This window comes from Aegilops tauschii, chromosome 7 (genome assembly GCF_002575655.3).
Source record: "Aegilops tauschii subsp. strangulata cultivar AL8/78 chromosome 7, Aet v6.0, whole genome shotgun sequence".
In the NCBI taxonomy this organism is placed as follows: domain Eukaryota; kingdom Viridiplantae; phylum Streptophyta; class Magnoliopsida; order Poales; family Poaceae; genus Aegilops; species Aegilops tauschii.
This window is the reverse complement of record NC_053041.3, coordinates 572,955,541-572,975,363: the sequence shown is the minus strand read 5'-3', so window position 1 is coordinate 572,975,363 and position 19,823 is coordinate 572,955,541. Positions and strand designations below refer to the sequence as shown.

At 50.2% G+C, this 19,823-nt stretch overlaps 1 protein-coding gene across 1 annotated transcript; it reads right to left on the bottom strand.

Annotated features, from left to right (window-relative positions):
- Positions 1–1,356: 1,356 nt before the first annotated feature.
- LOC109760694 (G-type lectin S-receptor-like serine/threonine-protein kinase At2g19130) lies at positions 1,357–4,239 on the bottom strand. The gene has a single exon (XM_020319503.3). It carries the CDS (start codon positions 4,054–4,056, stop codon positions 1,606–1,608), a length of 2,451 nt encoding a protein of 816 aa, XP_020175092.1. The 5' UTR covers positions 4,057–4,239; the 3' UTR covers positions 1,357–1,605.
- Positions 4,240–19,823: the final 15,584 nt, after the last annotated feature.

Genomic DNA, 19,823 nt, shown 5'->3' with positions numbered 1-19,823 from the left:
GGAGGGAGTATTATTTAAGGACGGCAATCTTTTTAGACGTATGGACAGAGACCTATTTGATGCATGTGACCTCCTGGCCCAAGGTACTAGTATAACATAGGGAGGGTCGTGTTAGCTCCCGGGTGAACAGTACCCCAAAAAAATAGTAAATGTTTTCAAAAAATTCTGAATTATTTTGTAGATGATTGTGTTGGTGTTGCAAGCATGCTTGATAATTTTCATGCGAAACGGAGCAGCGGTGTTTCGTCGGTGAAAAAAAACAAATTTAGGGTGATATTTTGGGATAACATTTGGTGTTCAATTTGTTTTTTTATTGCACAGGCCAAAATGCTTAATCTTTTTGGCTGAAAATTTGCAGGTAGCATCTGGATGTGACTAATAACACACAAAAATTTGTCTTAATTTTTTTGACATTTCAAAAATTATTTTTGGGCCCCGGGGCATGTGCTCCCGGGAGCTGAATTCAATTTCCGTATCAGGGACATAACTTTTTTCTACCAGCTATGAATGAGATGAGCTCACGCTGGCTGTTGTGCTTGTACAGTCACAAACTGATCATGGTTAGACTGTCAGGTAATCTTGAGTCCGTAAAAGAGTTTGTGTGATGCTATTGGTGTCCTAGAAATAAATAAAGAAAACTAAGAGCACGAACCGTATCCTCGGCTATCGATTTTTCGTGCCACGTACGTTCGGGATATGATGTGATTGATCCTAAGTGTGAGTTTCAGCATAGACTAGTAGTAGTAAGAGAGGCGAGAAGTATAACTAGATGAAAACTAATTCCATGTCATGAATGTTTTTTCTACCTGCTATAAATTAGTATAAAGTTGGGTCATCTATTTTGAAACGGAGGGAGTATAAATCATGCCGGCACCCTGTACTCCCTCTGTTCAGAAACAACTGTCGCTCAAACGGATGTATCTGCAAACGGACCAAGGGAGTAGTATTCAAGTTTAATCATGCCGGCAGCGTGTCACAAACGTTCATTAATTTCATTAGCCAACCACCGTTAGTTTAATCACGTCACGAGAAGAAGCTGTACCCATATCTAAACGAATAAATGTTGCGTGTGTTGACATGGACCGGTCGTTGCTTTTCCTGATCTCCCAAAGTCTTGCCATCGTGTGTGAAAAGTGGACGGGCTTCCTACCCGCCTGCGCTCTACGGTATATAGCGCTCTAGTCAGAACAAAGGTTGATTGAGGAGACCGGCGGTCGCCGTGTCCACAACGGCTGCTCCCCGCGTATCCATTGGTGTTTGTCAAACAAAAGTTGTTTGAGGAGCATTCTTGCTCCGCACCTTCGTCTAGTAGCCAAAAGTTGCTGATAAAAGTTTGTTTGTTTCTTTGCGGCGAAGTTGCTGATAAAAGTTTTTAAATATAAGTCTTTGTAGTTAAAATGAGTGAATCCGCACTCTAAACTACGTCTATACACATCTGTATGTGGTCCATAATGAAATCCATACAAAAACTTATATTTAGGAACAGAGGGAGTAGAGATTCAAGACCACCCAACAACTACTAACGTAAATTGGGTTGTGAGTTTACGGATGGAGTACTTAATCATGTCGTCCTTGGCACAGGAAACGCTTCCGCGCCGCCACCAATTACGTGACGAGGCGCTGCAGTGCCCGTGGCACCGGCGGCACATGGACGTGGATGGCGCCCTCGAGCGCTTGCACGACCTGCGCCATGGTTGGGCGCTGCGCCTCCTCGTCCTGGATGCACCAGCACGCCACCCTGCACGCCCGCTCCAGTTCCTCCGGCATCACCTCGCCGTGCAGCCGCGGGTCAGCCACGACGCCCACCTCTCCTTCCACAACCTTTCCCGCGGCCCATACGGGGAAGAAGGTGAAGGACTCCCTCGCCTCAGTCCCTGCGGCCTCTAGCTCGCCGTACCTCTCGGAGTTACGTCGTCCCGAGATGAGCTCGAAGAGCACCATGCCGAAGCTGTACACGTCCGCCTTGGCGCTGATTGGCTGCCCGGAGATCCACTCTGGGGCGAGGTACCCGATGGTGCCTCGCATCGTCGTCAGGGCGCGGCTGAAATCCCTACCCACCAGCTTCGCCATCCCGAAGTCGGCGATCTTCGGGGACATGTCCTCGTCCAGCAGGATGTTCTCCGGCTTGATGTCGCAGTGTATGATGCGCTCGCGGCAGCCGTCGTGCAGGTAGGTCAGCCCTCTCGCCACGCCGAGCATGACACAGTACCGGTCGCGCCAGCTCGGGCATGCGCCGCCGCCGAAAAAGGAGCCGGTGAGGGAGCCTCTGGGCATGTACTCGTACACGAGCATCTTCTCGTCGCCCGACGAGCAGAACCCGAGGAGGCGGACGAGGTTCACGTGCTGGATGAGCCCCAGCGTGCTCACCTCCGCCCGGAATTGCTTGTCACCCTGCCGCGCAAGACTTTCCAGCTTCTTGACTGCCACTTGGACTTGGATCGTGCTGCCTCCCTTGTGCTGCTTCAGGACCCCGCGGTACACCGAGCCGAAGCCTCCGCCGCCCAACCGCTCCGAGAAGTTGTTGGTGGCGGCACGGAGGTCGGCGTAGCTGTACACAACCAAGGAGGATCCATTCTCGTTCTCCATGTACACAACCAGTCTTCTCCGGGCAAGAAGAATCCTCCAGGCTAGTATGACCGACGCGCCCAATGCTGCTACAACGGCCAGTGTGATGCCAAAGACAAGCCATGATTTTCTCCCCCCTTTCTTCCCGTGTCCGCCATGGAGATCTTGCAATGCTCTTTGTGAAAGCCGGAGATAAAAGTCTGACCCGGGGCTGCTGGAGTCCGGGAAGAGCTGCTCAAGGTTGCGGATCTCTCCGTGCCAGACGGAGCAACCCCCGGCCCCGGCGGAGAAGGCGTAGGCCTGGCACGAACAGTTCTTTTGGCAAGTCGACTCACACTCTGCTTTGCTCTGGGCGGCGGTCATGGCGAGCGGCTCGTCCGGGAGCTTCACGTCCGGCAGCGCCAGGAACCCGTCCGTCGTCGACCCATTGTGCGCGCACGCGAGCGGCGAGCTCCGGCGGCACCCGTCGCTCCAGTCGCTGAGCGTCCAGTCCCTCTCCGACGCCGGAGCGAACCCGGGCGGGCACCGGCACGGCAGCTGGCTCCTCTGGTTGCAGACGCCGAATGCGCCGCAGAGCGCGTACGCGTCACACTGCACGGTGGGCGCCGCCCAGAACAACTGCCAGCTCCGGCTCGCAGGCACCCAGACGAACTGTTTCTTCTGGCCGTTGAGGTCGAGCACCAGGCGCGTGATGGTCGCGTTGTCGGTGAGCACCGTGGTGGTGCCCCGGAACGCCGGCGTGTCGACGAACGTCGTGTTGTAGAGGTTGGTGCCCCGTCCAGTCGCCGCCCCAACGTCGCCCTTCCAGCGGCCCCCCGTCCAGACGCCGCCCCGCCAGTACATGCGGGAGCGGTTCCACAGCATGAAGAACTCGGCGGTACCGTTGGGGTCCAGCGTGTCGTAGAACATTCCCGGCGCGGGGTCTTGGGCGTTCCGCCATGACGTCAGCGCCTGGTACTCGCCGGTGAGCTTGTTCTCCCCGAGCCACGCCCCCGGCAAATACGTGTCCGTTGGGTGGTCGAAGCTCTGCCACAGCACGTTGGAGGAGTTGCCGCCGTCGACAAGGACCAGGTTGCCGTTGTCGCGGATCTCCGCCGTGTTGTTTGAGCTTGGCGACGAGGAAGAAGAGAGGTTCGAAGACCACACCACGACCGGCGAGGCGGAGGCGCTGGTGGGACCGACGAGCTCGAGGTTGCCGTCGTCGGCGGAGACCCGGAGCTCGGCGGAGGCGAGGCCAGACAGAGGAGTCGCGCGGTTGCCGACCCAGACGACGGTCTGGCCGGGGATGTTCTTGTACCAGATCCCGAGGTAGAACCTGCCGTCGGAGCTGCCGGCCGGGCTGAAGAGGCCGAGCTCGAACTTGCCCTGTGCGGAGACCAGCGTGTCGTTGCCCCGCAGCGGACGCCGCGCCGAGAGTGTCGCCGCCGCACCCACTGCAGGATCCAAGCACAAGCAGGCAAGGGCCATGAAAGTGGCAGTGATCAGTGGCATGGTGATGGTGGAGCGCTTCCGTTTGCAGGGGCGCAGCCGAATTTACAGGTGAATGGCGGAGACGGGTCAAGTCCTACTGCGTGATGACCCCGGCAGGCATATTTTTCTGGCCAAGTTGTGCTGCTCGTGCGTCCCCTCCGTCAAGAAAGGACAGGAGAGAGTGGGAAATGGGGACAAGAGGCAAGTAGTTTCAACGAATGAATGGATGCTGCAGCGCTGAATTTTAGTGCGTGGCATGACATGAGGGGTCAGAGCTTTGCCGCGAGACTGCGAGTCCACCATGGTGACGTGCAAAGCAGCTGGAAATCTGGAATCACCTTGGCCCATGCTAGGACCGGCGGGCGAAAGTGTCGTTCTAAACAAAATGAGTTAACTACATCATTGCCTAAACTTATTCGTTGCGGTCAGTTTAGTGCCTAAATTTATAAAATACATAAAAATGATGCTACAACTTGTCGCATGGTGCATATACGGTGCCTCCATCCGTATGTCCGTATGCCACCGTATTTGCTCTCGCTGCGGTGTGACAGCTGGCGGCTGGCCCACAGATCAATGGGTGAGCGTTGCCTGCGCTGGGTGAAATGCGTACGAGTTTTTTTTTTCAGAAAATCCCGTGAGATTTAATTAAAGTCAGAAATAAGCCATTAAAAAATATACTGCATCATCGAATTGGTTTCGACCCTGGGACCTCCACGTTAAATAGCACGCACGCTAGACGCCAAGACACTGCAATTTCCATTATAATTTTTCAAGTTACTGTTTGGTTTTTACAATATATTTTAAATGTCCAATATACAAATATGCAACTATTGTCTATTAAATTATTTATTCTATTTTTATTATTTGTAGTTCAAAGAGGTAAACATGAACTGTTTGTAAAATTTGTGTGGATTTAAAAAGTTCAACGTACATTATGAAATATTGCGTAATTTTTTTTTGTATCTTCATTCAGGACCACAAGTACGGAGAATTATTTTGTATCTTCATTGTATTTTTAGAATATATAATTATTAAAAAATCAACAAAGTTGTATTTTGAAAATTGTTCAATGCATATTAAAAATGATTGTGTAAAAAAAACAAATTCTATAAATGGGTTAAAACATATTAAACGTGTTTGTAGAAATGTAAGAATAATTTTACACAATAATTATTTTAATACATATCAAACATTTTATGAAATAGATGTTGTAATTTTTTTGAATGCGTGACGGGCATTTTTCAAATACACGTTTACAATTTCTTAATACAAGTGAGAATTTTCCAAAATATCTTGCTTTTTAGAAAAAGGCACTAACACTTTTTTAAGTTGATGGCAGGTAATATGTTGAGTTGTTCTCTTTTTTTCAAACGTGAGAATTTCTTAATAATTTTCGAAATTTTCTGCAAGTCAACCTTTTTCTTTTTTATTTCTCTTTATTATTTCGTCTGATATCCCTAATAAATAGTACTGTATCTGGATATTGCGTAGATAACTATTCTTGGCTTATTGGTTAGCACATGTGAACGTTGTGCGTGAGGTAATGAATTCAAACCCTGCCGGTGCGCTATTTTTTTTTATTATACTCTATTTTATCCCACATGCTGACATGCGGGGCCTAAATCTGACAGGTGAGATCAATGCAGTTTGGCATATTTAAATAAAATATCAGGAGCTTTTTGTGAAAATTATTTAAAGTACAAGGAATTTTTTGTAAAACAACCAGCCCACTCCTCTCACAGGAATTGACATGTGGAGTCGACGCCATGTTGGCCCACCATGTGGGCTATGCATATGCCCGGATACGGACGGAGGAACCGTATTTGAACGTTCGGACAAGTTACGGCACTAGTTTCATGTATTTTACAAGTTTAAGCATCAAAGTGATCGTATCGGACAAGTTGAGGCACCCATGGTGTATTTAACTCAAACAAAATAGGATGACCATACTTCAACGTAGCTTCACCATCGGCGGAAGTCATGCTTAGGAGGATCGGCGGAAGTCCTGCTTAGGAGGATCTGAGTTAGAGGGACAAGATTAGAGCGCGGCAGGATTGCTTGGAGAGCAACGATCGTTACCACGTACGACTAGATAGGTGGGATAGTGGCGAGTAATCCGCATGTGGATTAATGGCCCTGAGAGCCATGGCTAAGTTGTAATTGTATGAGATTATGATTGCACGATGTATTGCTCTTCGTGCATAGGCACGTATATATGATGTACAAAGGTGGGTCACGGACCTCAACTATACAAGGAATTAGGAGGCGGGCCGAATACACAATATGCACATAACACATATACTCAACACCCCACGCAGTCGAAACGACACCGCGACTGACGCAAAGACTGGACCGGAACTCCTCAAATGACGCCGTAGGCAAGCCCTTGGTCATGATATCGGCAAATTGTTGGGAAGTAGGGACGTGTAAAACACGAATATGGCCAAGGGCCACCTGTTCCCGAACAAAATGAATATCCAACTCAATATGCTTGGTCCGTCGATGATGCACCGGGTTAGCGGAGAGGTAGACCGCCGAGACGTTATCGCAGTAGACCACCATGGCACGGTCAACAGGGCAAGAGAGCTCCTGAAGCAGCCGGCGAAGCCACGAACACTCGGCGACGGCGTTGGCCACCGCATGATACTCAGCCTCAGCACTAGAACGAGAGACCGTAGGCTGTCGCTTGGATGACAGCGAGATAAGTGAGGGTCGAAGGTAGACACAATAGCCCGAAGTGGAGCGACGAGTGTCAGGGCAGCCTGACCAGTCTGCATCGGAGTAGGCGGTGAGGGCGGTGTCGGCGGAGGCGTGAAGCGTGACGCCAAGATCCATAGTGCCACAGATATAGCAGAGAATCCGCTTGACGGCAGCCCAGTGAACATCTCGAGGAGCATGCATTTGAAGACACACCCGCTGCACGACATACTGGACCTCTGGTCGAGTCAGAGTGAGGTACTGGAGAGCACCAACAATAGACCGATAGAAAGCAGCATCCGAAGTAGGAGAACCATCTGTGGCAGAAAGCTTGGCCTTCGTATCAACAGGCGTAGCGGCGGGCTTACAGTTAAGCATGCCGGCGCGCTCCAGGAGCTCGTGAGCGTACTTCCGCTGATGAAGGATGAAGCCATCCGGACGGCGCACCACCTCGACACCGAGGAAGTAGTGCAAAGGACCCAAGTCCTTGATGGCGAACTCAGTGCGAAGACGAGCCATGAGCTGACTGAGGAGACCAGACGTACATGCCGTCAGGATGATGTCGTCGACATAGAGTAGCAAGTAGGCCGTGTCAGAGCCCTGATGATAGACGAAGAGCGAGGCATCCGAGCGGGTAGAGCGGAACCCAAGCTGGTGGAGAAACGCTGCGATGCGCTGGTGCCAAGCGCGCGGAGCCTGCTTGAGTCCGTACAAGGACCGTGAAAGCAGGCACACGTGGTCGGGAAGCGCCGGGTCAACAAACCCGGTGGGCTGCTGGCAGAAGACCTGCTCCTCGAGGTGACCATGGAGGAAGGCGTTCGAGACGTCCATCTGGTGCACCAGCCAAGCACGGGAGACCGCAAGGTGGAGAACCGTGCGTATCATGCCGGGCTTGACGACCGGAGCGAAGGTGTCGGTGAAGTCGATGCCAGCACGCTGTCGGAAGCCACGAACGACCCAGTGTGCTTTATAGCGATCAAGGGTACCATCAGGACGGAGCTTGTGTTTAAAGACCCACTTCCCTATAATCACGTTGGCGTGTCGGGGACGGGGAACAAGCTGCCACGTCCGGTTGCGCAACAGGGCGTCAAACTCCTCTTGCATCGCAGCCATCCAGAGCGGGTCACGAAGAGCGGCTCGAACGGAGGACGGCAACGGCGACGGCTCAGAGGTGGACGCCGCATGGACGTAGTCATCCGAGGCGTAGCGCGAGCTCGGACGAAAAACGCCCGTTCGGGCGCGGGTGACCGGACCGGCCACAGGCGGCAGGGGCGGGGGGGGGGGGAGGCCGAGGGGGCCGCTGGGGCTGTAGGCGCCAACATCGGGGGCGCCAGTGCCGCGCCAGTGGGAGCCGCCGCATGCGGGGGGCGCGCCTCAAAGCTAGGGGCGCGGGCCAAGAGAGGCGCGCGAGCGCCCTGGGAGAGGCGTCGAGGAGCCCGCGTCACCAGTGGCGGGAGGAACAGCCGGGGGTACCTGCTGAAACGGAAACACATGCTCATCAAAGTAAACGTGCAGGGAAGTGAACACACGGTGGGAGACGGGATCGTAGCACCGATATCCCTTGGAGTTGGAGGGGTAGCCGATGAAGATGCAAGCGACAGAACAAGGTGCGAGTTTATGAGGAGCGGAGTCGGCAGTGCTAGGATACACTACAAAAAAAGACACATCCGTGACATTTTGGGCCAAACGAATTTTTTTGTCATACATATGACACTTCTATGACGATAATTGTGACAAAACCCGGTATCATCATAGATGTGGTGGGCTCCTACTTCTATGACAAAAAATCATGACAGAAAATGGGCTTTTCGTCCTGGGCGGGCCGGAGACGCAACTGCATGACATTCTTTGGACCGTCCATGACGGAAAAAACCGTGGTAGAAGCGAGGGCGAGGAAAATTTCGGGGAGTTCCCGGTTACGGTGGGAGGTCGGGGGCCGAGCGATGCGCGTTTCTCTCGTACACGTACGTGCGTGTGTGTGAGGCGTTGGCTCTAACTGAACCCGAGCGAGGCGTTGGGCTCTAACTGAACCCTAGCGATTGCACTGCATGCTACGCGTTACTGAACCCGAGTGATCGATCGATGGCTGTTAACTGAACCCGATCGAGCGATTCCTTCGCTACTGCTGCTAACTGAAGCCGATCGATGCTGCCTCTGGGATGAACAGTGAGCGTTGCGGGGGGGGGGGGGGTTTGGATGAACAGTGAGCGGTCGCGTTGCCTCTGGATGAACAGGACCCCCGTGGTGTGGTGGAGGGCTGGATGAACAGTAGACGGTGGAGGGGTGCCCGTGGAGGGGTGGTTGAACAGGACCCCGTGGTGTGGAGGGCTGGATGAACAGTAGACGGTGGAGGGGTGCCCGTGGAGGGGTGGTTGAGTAGTAGCCGGTGGAGTAGCGCGCGGTGGAGGCTGGATGAACAGGAGCCCGTGGAGGCTGGAGGAGGTCGACGGTAGCCTGTGGAGGCTGGAGGAGGTCGACGGTGGAGATGAACAGTATCCCGTGGAGTCCCATTTTGCGGTACGCCACACCCCTCCCGATGAACAGGACCCCCGTTTCGACCGTAGGAGGTCCGTTTCGTCCGTTTTGCGGTATGCCACACCCCTCCCGATCAACAGGACCCCCGTTTCGACCGTAGGAGGTCCGTTTCGTCCGTTTTGCGTTACGCCACACCCCTCCCGATCAACAGGACCCCCGTTTCGACCATAGGAGGTCTGTTTCCTCCGTTTTGCGGTACGCCAGACCCCTCCTGATCAACAGGACCCCGTTCCGAACGTAGGAGGTCCGTTTCCTCCGTTGTGCGGTACGCCAGGCCTCGTTTTCATCGCTTGTTCCGTCCAAGCCCTCCCGATGAACACGACCACACCTTCCGTCCGACCCAGCCGGTTGGCTCCCACGAGTTCCGTTGGCTCCCGATGAACACGACGCATTCCGTTGCCTCCCCATGAACACGACGCATTCCGTTGCCTCCCCATGAACACGACGACGACGCTGTTTCTCCGTTCCGACCCAGCCATGTACACGAGCCCTGGCCGTACATATGCGCGAGTAGGCGTTCGAGACCCCGCCCGTATGTACACATACGTGGCCGTATTTTCTTTCTTGCACCCTGGCCGCTGTACGTACGTGTACATGCTACGTGCGCGCCTCTACTACGACACATACGCGCCTCTACTACGACACGTGCGCACCTCTACATCCACCAGTATATATGTACGTACACGTTCGCGACCAGAATGACAACGCTACGTACGCTTCGACCAGGTGGGTCCCGACTGTCAGGCACTTCCTTGCCTGCGAAGATGTAGCTGGTGGGTCCCAGCAGTCAGGGGGCGAATCATTTTTTTGCCCGGACGCACTTCCTTGAGTGCGAAGATGTAGCTGGTGGGTCCCAGCAGTCAGGGGCAAACGTTTTTTTCACGAAATACGGTGGCCTGTCCGGTGGGTCCCCGCTGTCAGATGGAGGAATAATTATTTTGCACGTAATAAGGAGGCACTTCCTTGCTGCGGCCGTGGACCCAGCTGTCAGCCTCTCCACGTACAGTCCACGTCCGATGGAAGCCGTTCCTTGACCACGTTGACCACGCCGCGCCGAGAGCACCAGGGCGGTGGACGACGGCGAGGCCTAGGAAAGGGACGACGCGGAGCCGGGGAAGACGCGACAGTGGATGCCCACGCGTAGAGGAGTGCGAGGGTTCACTGGTTCGCTGCGGTGTGAGGCTGCCGTCGCCGCAGAATAACAGGGGGTGTGGGTGAGTAGAGGGATGGCCTGGCCAGCAGTGGGAGTAGTAGGGGGCGGTGAGGCCTCCGCCGCATCGCAGCCGGCCACGGGAGGCAGGAGCACGAGGCACGATCGGCGCTGGTTTGGGCGGCTGGAGCAAGGAGACCAGAGGTTGAAGAAGCACTACGGCCGTTGGATGGACATCGTACGGTCACTGGAGCTAGAATCGTGCATATTGACTAAGTTGACAAAGCCCTCCGTCCCCGTCAACTTAGTAGGCCCACAAGTCAGCCTGCCACAATACTGGGTCCCAGCTAACAGGGGGAGTATTCATTTTTTTGTGCGTAATAAGGAGGCACTTCCTTGCGTGCGAAGATATAGCTGGTGGGTCCGAGCTGTCAGCGGCGGTAACGTTTTTTTCGCGAAATACAGAGGCCCTTTCGGTGGGTCCCTGATGTCAGGTGGAGGAATCATTATTTTGCGCGTAATAAGGAGGCATTTCCTTGCGTGCGGCCGTGGACCCAGCTGTCGGCCTCTCCACGTACAGTCCACTTCATATGCATGTCGGTCGTTGACCACGTTGACCAGGCCGCGCCGAGAGCACCAGGGCGGTGGACGACGGCGAGGCCTAGGAAGGGAACGACACGGAGGCAGGGAAGACTCGGCAGTTGTTTCCCACGTGGAGGGGAGTACGACTGTACGAGGGTTTACTGGTTCGTCTGCCGTCGCCGGAGAATAACAGCAGGTGTGGGTGAGTAGAGGGATGGCTAGGCCAGCGATGGGAGTACGGTGGGGCGGTGAGGCCTGCGCGGCAGCAGAGCCGGCCGCGGGGAGGAGGGAGCAGGCAGTCCCGCCGGCGCTTGTTTGAGCGGCTGGAGCAGGAAGAGTAGAGATTGAAGAAGCACGACGGCCGTTGGATGGCCATCCAACAGTCACTGCTTGTGCGTCAACCTTTTTTTTAGGAAAGGCTCAAATATGTGGAAAACAGCATACAGCCCATCTGCCATTATTTCTAATAATTTACAGCCCATTTGCTAATTATTAAGGTTTTTTTGGAGCCCATATTCTTTTTGTTAGCATTACAGCCCATATTGTGGCCACGGTTAAAAAATTATACGAAATTTTGCATATTTTGGTGCGGTCTGAACTGTTTTTAATCTCGAAATTTCGACTCACATTCAAACTGATTTTAAAAATAAATGTATATCAATATAAAATCCAACAAATTCTCCACGCATAAAAATTAATGTAATTTAAAATCTCGAAATGAAAAAAAGATATTTGAAACTAATTGCCGGTTTGATGTGTTTTAAAAATGTACAACCCATTTCTCATTACTGATGGGCCATTTTCTCGGCCAGTCGAATGAAAGCTCTCCTCGTCTTCAAAGATTTGCAGCCCAACAGGCCTGACAAAGCGACTTACTTGGCAAATCACAAAAAAACTGGGCTGTGGCCGTGGACCCAGCTGTCAGCCTCTCCACGTACAGTACTCTTCCGATGGAAGTCGTTCCTTGACCATGTTGACCATGCCGCGCGGAGAGCACCACGGCGGTGGACGACGGCGAGGCCTAGGAAGGGGACGACACGGAGCCGGGGAAGACACGACAGTGGAAGCCCGCGCGGAGAGGAGTACGAGGGTTCACTGGTTCGGCTGCGGTGTGAGGCTGCCATCGCCGCAGGGCCTGGCCAGCGGTGGGAATAGTAGGGGGCGGTGAGGCCTCCGCGGCAGCACAGCCGGCCACGGGAGGCAGGAGCATGCGGCACGACCGGTGCTGCTTTGGGCGGCTGGAGCAAGAAGACCAGAGGTTGAAGAAGCACTACGGCCGTTGGATGGACATCGTACGGTCACTGGAGCTAGAATCGTTCATATTGACTAAGTTGACAAAGCCCTTCGTCCCCGTCAACTTAGTAGGCCCACAAGTCAGCCTCCCACCAAGGTGGGTCCCAGCTAGCCGGGGGAGTATTCATTTTTTTGTGCGTAATAAGGAGGCACTTCCGGTGGGTCCGAGCTGACAGCGGGGGAAACGTTTTTTTTCACGAAATACGGTGGCCCGTCAGGTGGGTCACAGCAGTCAGGGGGCAAACGTTTTTTTCGCAAAATACGGTGGCCCGTCCAGTGGGTCCCTGCTGTAAGTTGGAGGAATCATTATTTTCCGCGTAATAAGGAGGCACTTACTTGCTGCGGCCGTGGACCCAGCTGAGACTCTCCACGTACAGTATACTTCCGATGGAAGTCGTTCCTTGACCACGTTGACCTTGCCGCGTTCCGTTGCATGCATGCGTCCATGGGCGTGGTGCGTCCCCACTGTCAGCCTCTCACGTACAGTCATCTTCCGCTGACTCTCGGTTGTTGACCATGTTGACCACACCGTGCCGAGCGCACCCAGACTGGAACGACCCGGAGATGGGGAAGACGGGGCAGTGGAGTCGCAGATGGAGAGGAGTGGGAAACTTCACTGGTTCAGGTGCGCGGCAGCACAGCCGCGGTGCCGCCCACGGGAGACAGGAGCAAGAACAGAGGTTGAAGAAGGAGCACGGCTGTTGGATTAACATCCAACGGTCCAACTGCTAGAATCATTTGTTGATTAAGTTGACAAAGTCGTGCGTACACGTCCGCTTAGTAGGCCCACAAGTCAGTCACCAAATCTGACGGGTCCCAGGTGTCAACGGGATGAATATTTTTTTTCACAAAACAAGGAGGCACTTCCTTCCGTGCGAAGATACAGCCGGTGGGTCCCAGCTGTCAGGTGGAGGAAACATTTTTTCAGCTTAATAAGGAGGAACTTTCCTTGCGTGCGACCATGGACCTCGTGGGTCCCAGCCGTCAGGCTCTCCAAGTACATTCCTCTTCCGATGACTCTCGTTTGTTGACCACGCCGCACGAACGCAGCGAGGCGGTGGACAACGGCGAGGCCCCGGACGGGAACGACTCGGAGATGGGAAAACGCGGCAGTGGAGTCGCAGATTGAGAGGAGGAGAAGGGTTATAACTGGTTCTGTTGCGGCGTGGGGCTGTAGTCTGTGGAGAATAACAGGAGGTGTCGAGGGGTGGAGGGATAGCCCGGCCGGCGGTGGGGTAGCACTTCGCAGCGATGCGTGCTAAGCAGAGCCGCTAGCCGCCGGAGGCCGGACCAGGCGGTCCCGACGACGCTGGAGGAAGAAGACGAGAGACTGAAGGTGCATGCCGGCCGTTGGATATAAATCCAATGGCTGTGGATGACACAATCATTTGTTGACCAAGTTGACAACGCCCTGCGTAGGCTGACCTATTGGCCCACATGTCAGCCTGCAAAAGTGTGGCATATATTTAACCCATGTTTTCTAGAATGTACAGTCCATTTGCTGGGCTGGGTGAACAAATAATTTCGCGTCAATCAGGCCCATTTATATTTTCTAAGAAATCCCAGCCCATTTGCACTTCCTTGAAATACACATATTAGGTGGGCTCGTTATATATATAATGTTATGTTAGAAGGAACAATTAATATCAAAGAATAAACTGGAGAGGCACATTATATATATATATATATATATATATATATAATTAAGAAATTAGCGAGGTATTGCTCAAAATAAAAATGAGCGCGTTATTATTAAATTGGTCCTTAAAATCTTTGCAAGCTTTTGTACGCAATCACAAGGATTTTCCTTGCCTGTGAGTCAAAAACAACCAGGATTTTCCTGGCCAACTTCCGTTAAACATTTACTTTTATAAGTTAATAACACGTGGGATGTTTTTATAATGTATATATAAGTCTTTATAAAATATACGATAATAGTAATAATATAAATATATATAATGTGGTTAGAAGGGAAAACATAAATTGGACACAACATTACTTTTATAAGAGACCTGCGTTTTATACCCCACAGTAGGCATACTAACAAGTTCACACACAAATACAACAGAAAAGGTAAACATTCATATCAAACTCAGGTTCACAGGACACGTTCATATTCATAGCCAACATTCACTATCAACAACTCAAAAGATTCATATATACACAAGCTCAGCATATCTATGCATCCAAATGATTGATAGATCACACGACAATATTCATACATAATTCACAAAAAGATTCAGATATACACATGTTCAGTATGTTTATGCATCCAAATGATTGAGATCACAGCCAATATGATTCATGGACGAACTTTAATTACCTAGGGTACAGACTGGTAAATGGTGTTCAATCGGAGGTACTTCTTGCTAAAATTAGTTCTTGTACGAGTAAACTTTCGAGTACATAAGAGGCAGCACAGACAATCTGCACTTTGCTTGTAGGTTTATCCTCAAATAGTGGCCTCGTGCCGAGGGAGGTTTGAGCAACTTGGCCACTACTTTCATCCAACTAGTTTACTGGCTCATCTTGGTCCTGTATCTCGCCAAAATTCTACATTGCAGACGAGAAAGGAGGCGGTTGAGAAAATGAACCACCCAAACTTTTTGTGCAGTTCAACTGAAATGGAGCATCCTTGGCGTGCAGACTGATTAAGTGCCAGATGAATATGCGCGTCAACCAACTTGTCTGGAATCTTTAGACTCCATGCCATATAGTTCGCTACCGTATGTGCCGATAACCAAAAGGCACAAGTTGGGACCAAAGACTGGACTGCGTTTTTCTAGGCTATGCACCAAGCAATATTTTTGGCGTTCACTCTCCTAATACTTGGAGTTTGACAATTGGGTGACGCCGGTTGATACTCGAATGAATATAGGCACTTCTTGTCAACATCGATTCTTGTCTGAGTGAACTTTGGAGTACATAGCAACAACATAAGTACCTGTCCATCTGATCATTTTGTGCAGTTCTACTGAAATCACCCGATGTAATGATTTGCCTGTGAGTTCAGGCTCCAAATTACTCCTTTATGAAATCGGCAAACAGTAGCACAATACCAAATTACCAATACATATGACAGGCACAATAATCAGGATAAAGACCAGTACCAACCTGTGTGAGGTAGCATATCAATTACTATTTCCTTTGACTGGAAGCCGAGATAAGCCAAGCGACTGACAGCAAAGGAAGAAAGCAAGCGGAGATTAGCGACTGACAGGAAAGGATGGAAGCTGTCGAGGCAATGAAGCACCCAAAGTTTTTGTGCAGTTCCACCAAAATCGAGCATCCCTGTTGGCACATATATTAAGAGAGTGAGATTACTGTAATAGTGGGACTAGTTGATGAAACATACACTAACAAATAGAAGCACCCTCATTATCTTAATGGGTAAAGTTAGCAACATAGTAGTCTTGCTTAAAGAGAGGTATTATTTTATTTAATCAGTGCCAATTAGCTCAACTCAACACTCAAAGCATTGCCATTTATCATAGGTTGCAAAACTTTAACGTGCAAAGATAAAGGAGTTTCTCATGACAGTAGCACGATACAAATAGAGATGACAGCAAACTAATATGGATGAAGGCCTTAGGCCCGTACCAACCTGAGAAAAAAGCTTATTCATGTAGTCCCATAAGAGATGATAAAGCACTCACTGGAATCACACAATAGTATATATTTTTGTGCACTTCAAATGTATGGTTGAAATCACTCTTGTTTACCAGTCTGAGATTATATCGAAAGATTATCAAGAACTTCTAGCAGAGTTAAAGCACTGGCTGGGATACAGTTCATTGTATTGTCTTGTGTAGTTCCACTAAAATGTATGATTGGCACAACATGATCCCTGTTTGCACAAGTAGGAACAAGGTGAAACCTTCATTAGCTTAGTGAGAAAGGATAGGAAGACATTAGCATATTACTCAAACAGTAGCATCAAATTCATGATGGACAATACGCAAAACATTGCCTCATTGAACCAATGGCAATAAATTGACATGCAAAACAATAGCACTATTATGTCATGGCACTAATAATATTCCCTCCCTGCTCGACCACATGATTCACCTCCATAGACAAACATACACATGTACATGATTCAGCACATGGTCCTACTAAAGATTTGTTTAACTCCAACAGGAAAATTAGGCAGTAATAAATTAGTGGTACTTAAGTACTCCTAATTAATTAAGTGAGACAGCAGAAGTGGAAGGGCTCCCTGGAGGATCGTCTCACATGTGTAAGGTAGTCGTTGCCGGAGCCCTTGAATGGCCTCGACTGAGGCCTCTGGCTTCAGCAAGATCGCCTTGGCACTGTTTATTCTTCTTCTTCTTCCTCTTCATGCTCTGTTTCTCTTTCTCCTCACCAGTTGGTGAAACCAAGTACATGATTGGCCTTCTAATTCAGAATTGGTTTTGTCAGTGAGGGAGTACAAGTGTACTAGTAAAAAACAGCATTATTTTCTCATGGCAGTCGAAAAACAAAGATGAACACATGCATTAAATATCATTCTTACCTAAAGGAAGGTTATGGCGCCAATATGGATGATGAGGATTGGAACACATATCTCCCTTTGTGCAGTTCCACCAAAATGAACCAACTGTCCCATTCTGACATTCCAGTTAAACAGCACAAAAGTCACTTCTTTTAAGAAGAGTTTTGTGCAGTGCACCAAAAGGTCACAACAGCAACCAGGTGAATTGGATATCCCTGTTTGCACAAAAAGGCACAGAGGAAACAGTCAGAGTCTCAAACAATTACAGGCAAAAACATTTGGCTAAACTTGTCATGGCTTATAACAGTGGCATGGCTTCATTTTTACCAGGGACATTAGATTAAGAACAGCTAAGGCTGCGTTCGGTTCACAGGTTTGGTGCAGGATTTTCGTAGGAACATAATTCCTACGGTATTCTTTCCCTTCCAACCGTTCAGAACACGGGAAAGGTGAATAGTGTTTCATAGGAAAGCTGGTCTGGTAGTACTGATTCCATAGGATTAGAAACATCCACGCGCTGCTCATTTTTTGGGCGGAAGCCTGAGGCAGGCGCTCGCTGCCATGCGTTAGACAGGTTGCTGTGCTATGTTGCCGGAATAAAAAAAATCAACCTATGTGTGGTACGTGAGGTGAGGACAAGAGTAGTCACTGTGCAGCTGAATAAACAAATAGCATCTCATACTGCCAAGCATGCTACTCTAAAAAAACAAATCTGTACATTTCGTAGTCCATCCGAACACATTCTCTTGAGAGTTTCCTCCGGTTCGCTGTTCCATAGTTTTATACCTACATTCCTTTCCTATTCCTCTATTTTCATCAAGACCTATGTTTTCTGCCCCTTTATTCCGAACGGAGCCTAAATATTTGGTATAAGGGCATGGGACAGTGGGTGCACCAGCAGTCCAGCACCATGTACGTAAACAGGGGCATAAAGTGGTGATTCATAGTTTGTTGCCCCGAGAAACAAACATCCAAGAAACATATCTGGGTTGGTCCCATTTTTGTTCACTCTAGCCACCTACTCCTATGTGTGGATAGCAAATCTAGTCCTGGTCATACCACTGTGTACAGCGTTACCCCTATATTTCCCTTTTCGACCAAGAGACCGGTTGGATGACCAGTCTGTACTACTTTCACCCCCTTTCCTTCCTGTTTGTACCAAGTCCGATGTACATACTAAATTCCCCCACCCCCACTTTATTTCTTGTTTGAACCAAGTACTCCCTCCGTCCGGAATTACTTGTCATCAAAATGGATGTGTCTAGAACTAAAATACATCTAGATACATCCATTTCAATGACAAGTATTTTCGGACGGAGGGAGTACAAGATTCGACTCCATGAAGTAGCTTTACCTCTAACAATAGAAGAAAAAAATGTGACGTTGGACCATCCGATCGAGAGGGGCTGAGAGGTAGAAAATGATGCACGTGCAGCGACGTAGCGAGCTGGGGAAGTAGAGCTAAGGCGGTTTCGAACGAAGATATACCTGAAGGTCGTCGGGATGTGGATAGGTGGGCGGCGGGAGGCCGGATCCGCCCAGAGGCAACGACGAAGGGATCGGAGGACCTCCCGCGCCGGCGCTCGGTCAGAGATAACGGTGCGGCCGGCAGTGGGTCTCCTCCCTCACTGTCGACGACGGCCTAAACGCTGCCCCTCCTCCCCTTCACCGGCGGAGGGGATACATCGGGATCTGTAACCAGCGGTGAGGATAGAAAGCCAGTGTTTTTTGAAGGGAGAAAGACAGTGTTACTACCCCTATCTTGTTTAGATCTGGAGATGATGAGAGTGTGTGAATAGAGCAACCCTAGCAAGCAAGCGCGGAGGCTCCGGCCTATATATACGTAGTGGGGTAGTTTTCCTTTTTCACTCCATCAAAACAATCGTTTAAAATTGTGTACTACTACATGCCAGGTCGTGGTTTTTTTAGTTGTTGATTGTTTTCTGAGATAGCTACCCGCTTGTTCCAAGTGGTGTTACGGTGTGCCAGGTCGCACTTTGTATCGTTCAAGTCTGGTACTACAAGTCCCTCCATTAAATGAACAACCACCCCCTCGTAAAAATTGTGAACAAGCCCACGGCTAAAATGAGCGGAAACGTGGGTTGCCACAACATGCATTATTATTTATATTTTCTACTCCCTCCGTTCCTAAATATAAGTCTTTTTTATAAGCCACACCTAAGACAAGATTTTTTTTTATTAGCAGTGAACCCCACATGTCATAGACACAAAAATTGTGGCAAGATTCCCTTAGGCAAGCCAAAGTCTGTCTAACAATTTGAGCAACTCAGGTTAGGCAAGTGTGGGAAAAATAATGTGGCAACATAATACAAACATAGTCACAATCCAAACAGCCCCGTAATTTTTTGTGACATGCATGAAAATTTGGTTAGTTAAATTTATAGTCAAAATTTGGCAAGGTGCATCAAATCAACACATGCAAGTATCAAAAGGAAAGTCACGGCATGCATGCATGCGTTGTACTCCCTCCGTTTCCAAATATAAGTCTTTTTAGAGATTGCAACAAGTGACTACATACGAAGCAGAATATGTCTACTCCTACATACGAAGTAGCCCATTTGAAATGTGTAAAAAGACTTATATCGAGTGCAGTGCTTTGATGTGTCGCGTCAACTCGTACAAGACCGAGAAATTTGATTACTACAACGCCCTCTCCCTCGCGGACTGAGCTCTGGTGCCTTAACTGCACGTGCCTTTGGCTGCATGACAGGAGGGCCAACCACCTGTTGGGCTCACCTGTCATAGACGCAAAGGCAGGAGCAGTAAGTAGAAGCTTTCGCTACACGCTATCCCTCCCGCACGAGGTGGACGGACATGCAGCAGTGGATTCGATACTATAGAAGTAGGAGTAACATCATTGTTCGTCTTCTCGAAGAGGCGAAGAGCCAAGCGCAATCCGAACGTGGCAGTTGCGAGTGCTCGCGTGGTGCGGTTCCTTGGAGTACTAGCCAGGCTCTTGCATGAGACAAAATTGCTATTGTTCAACAATAGAACTCCATTATCCATTGGTTGATA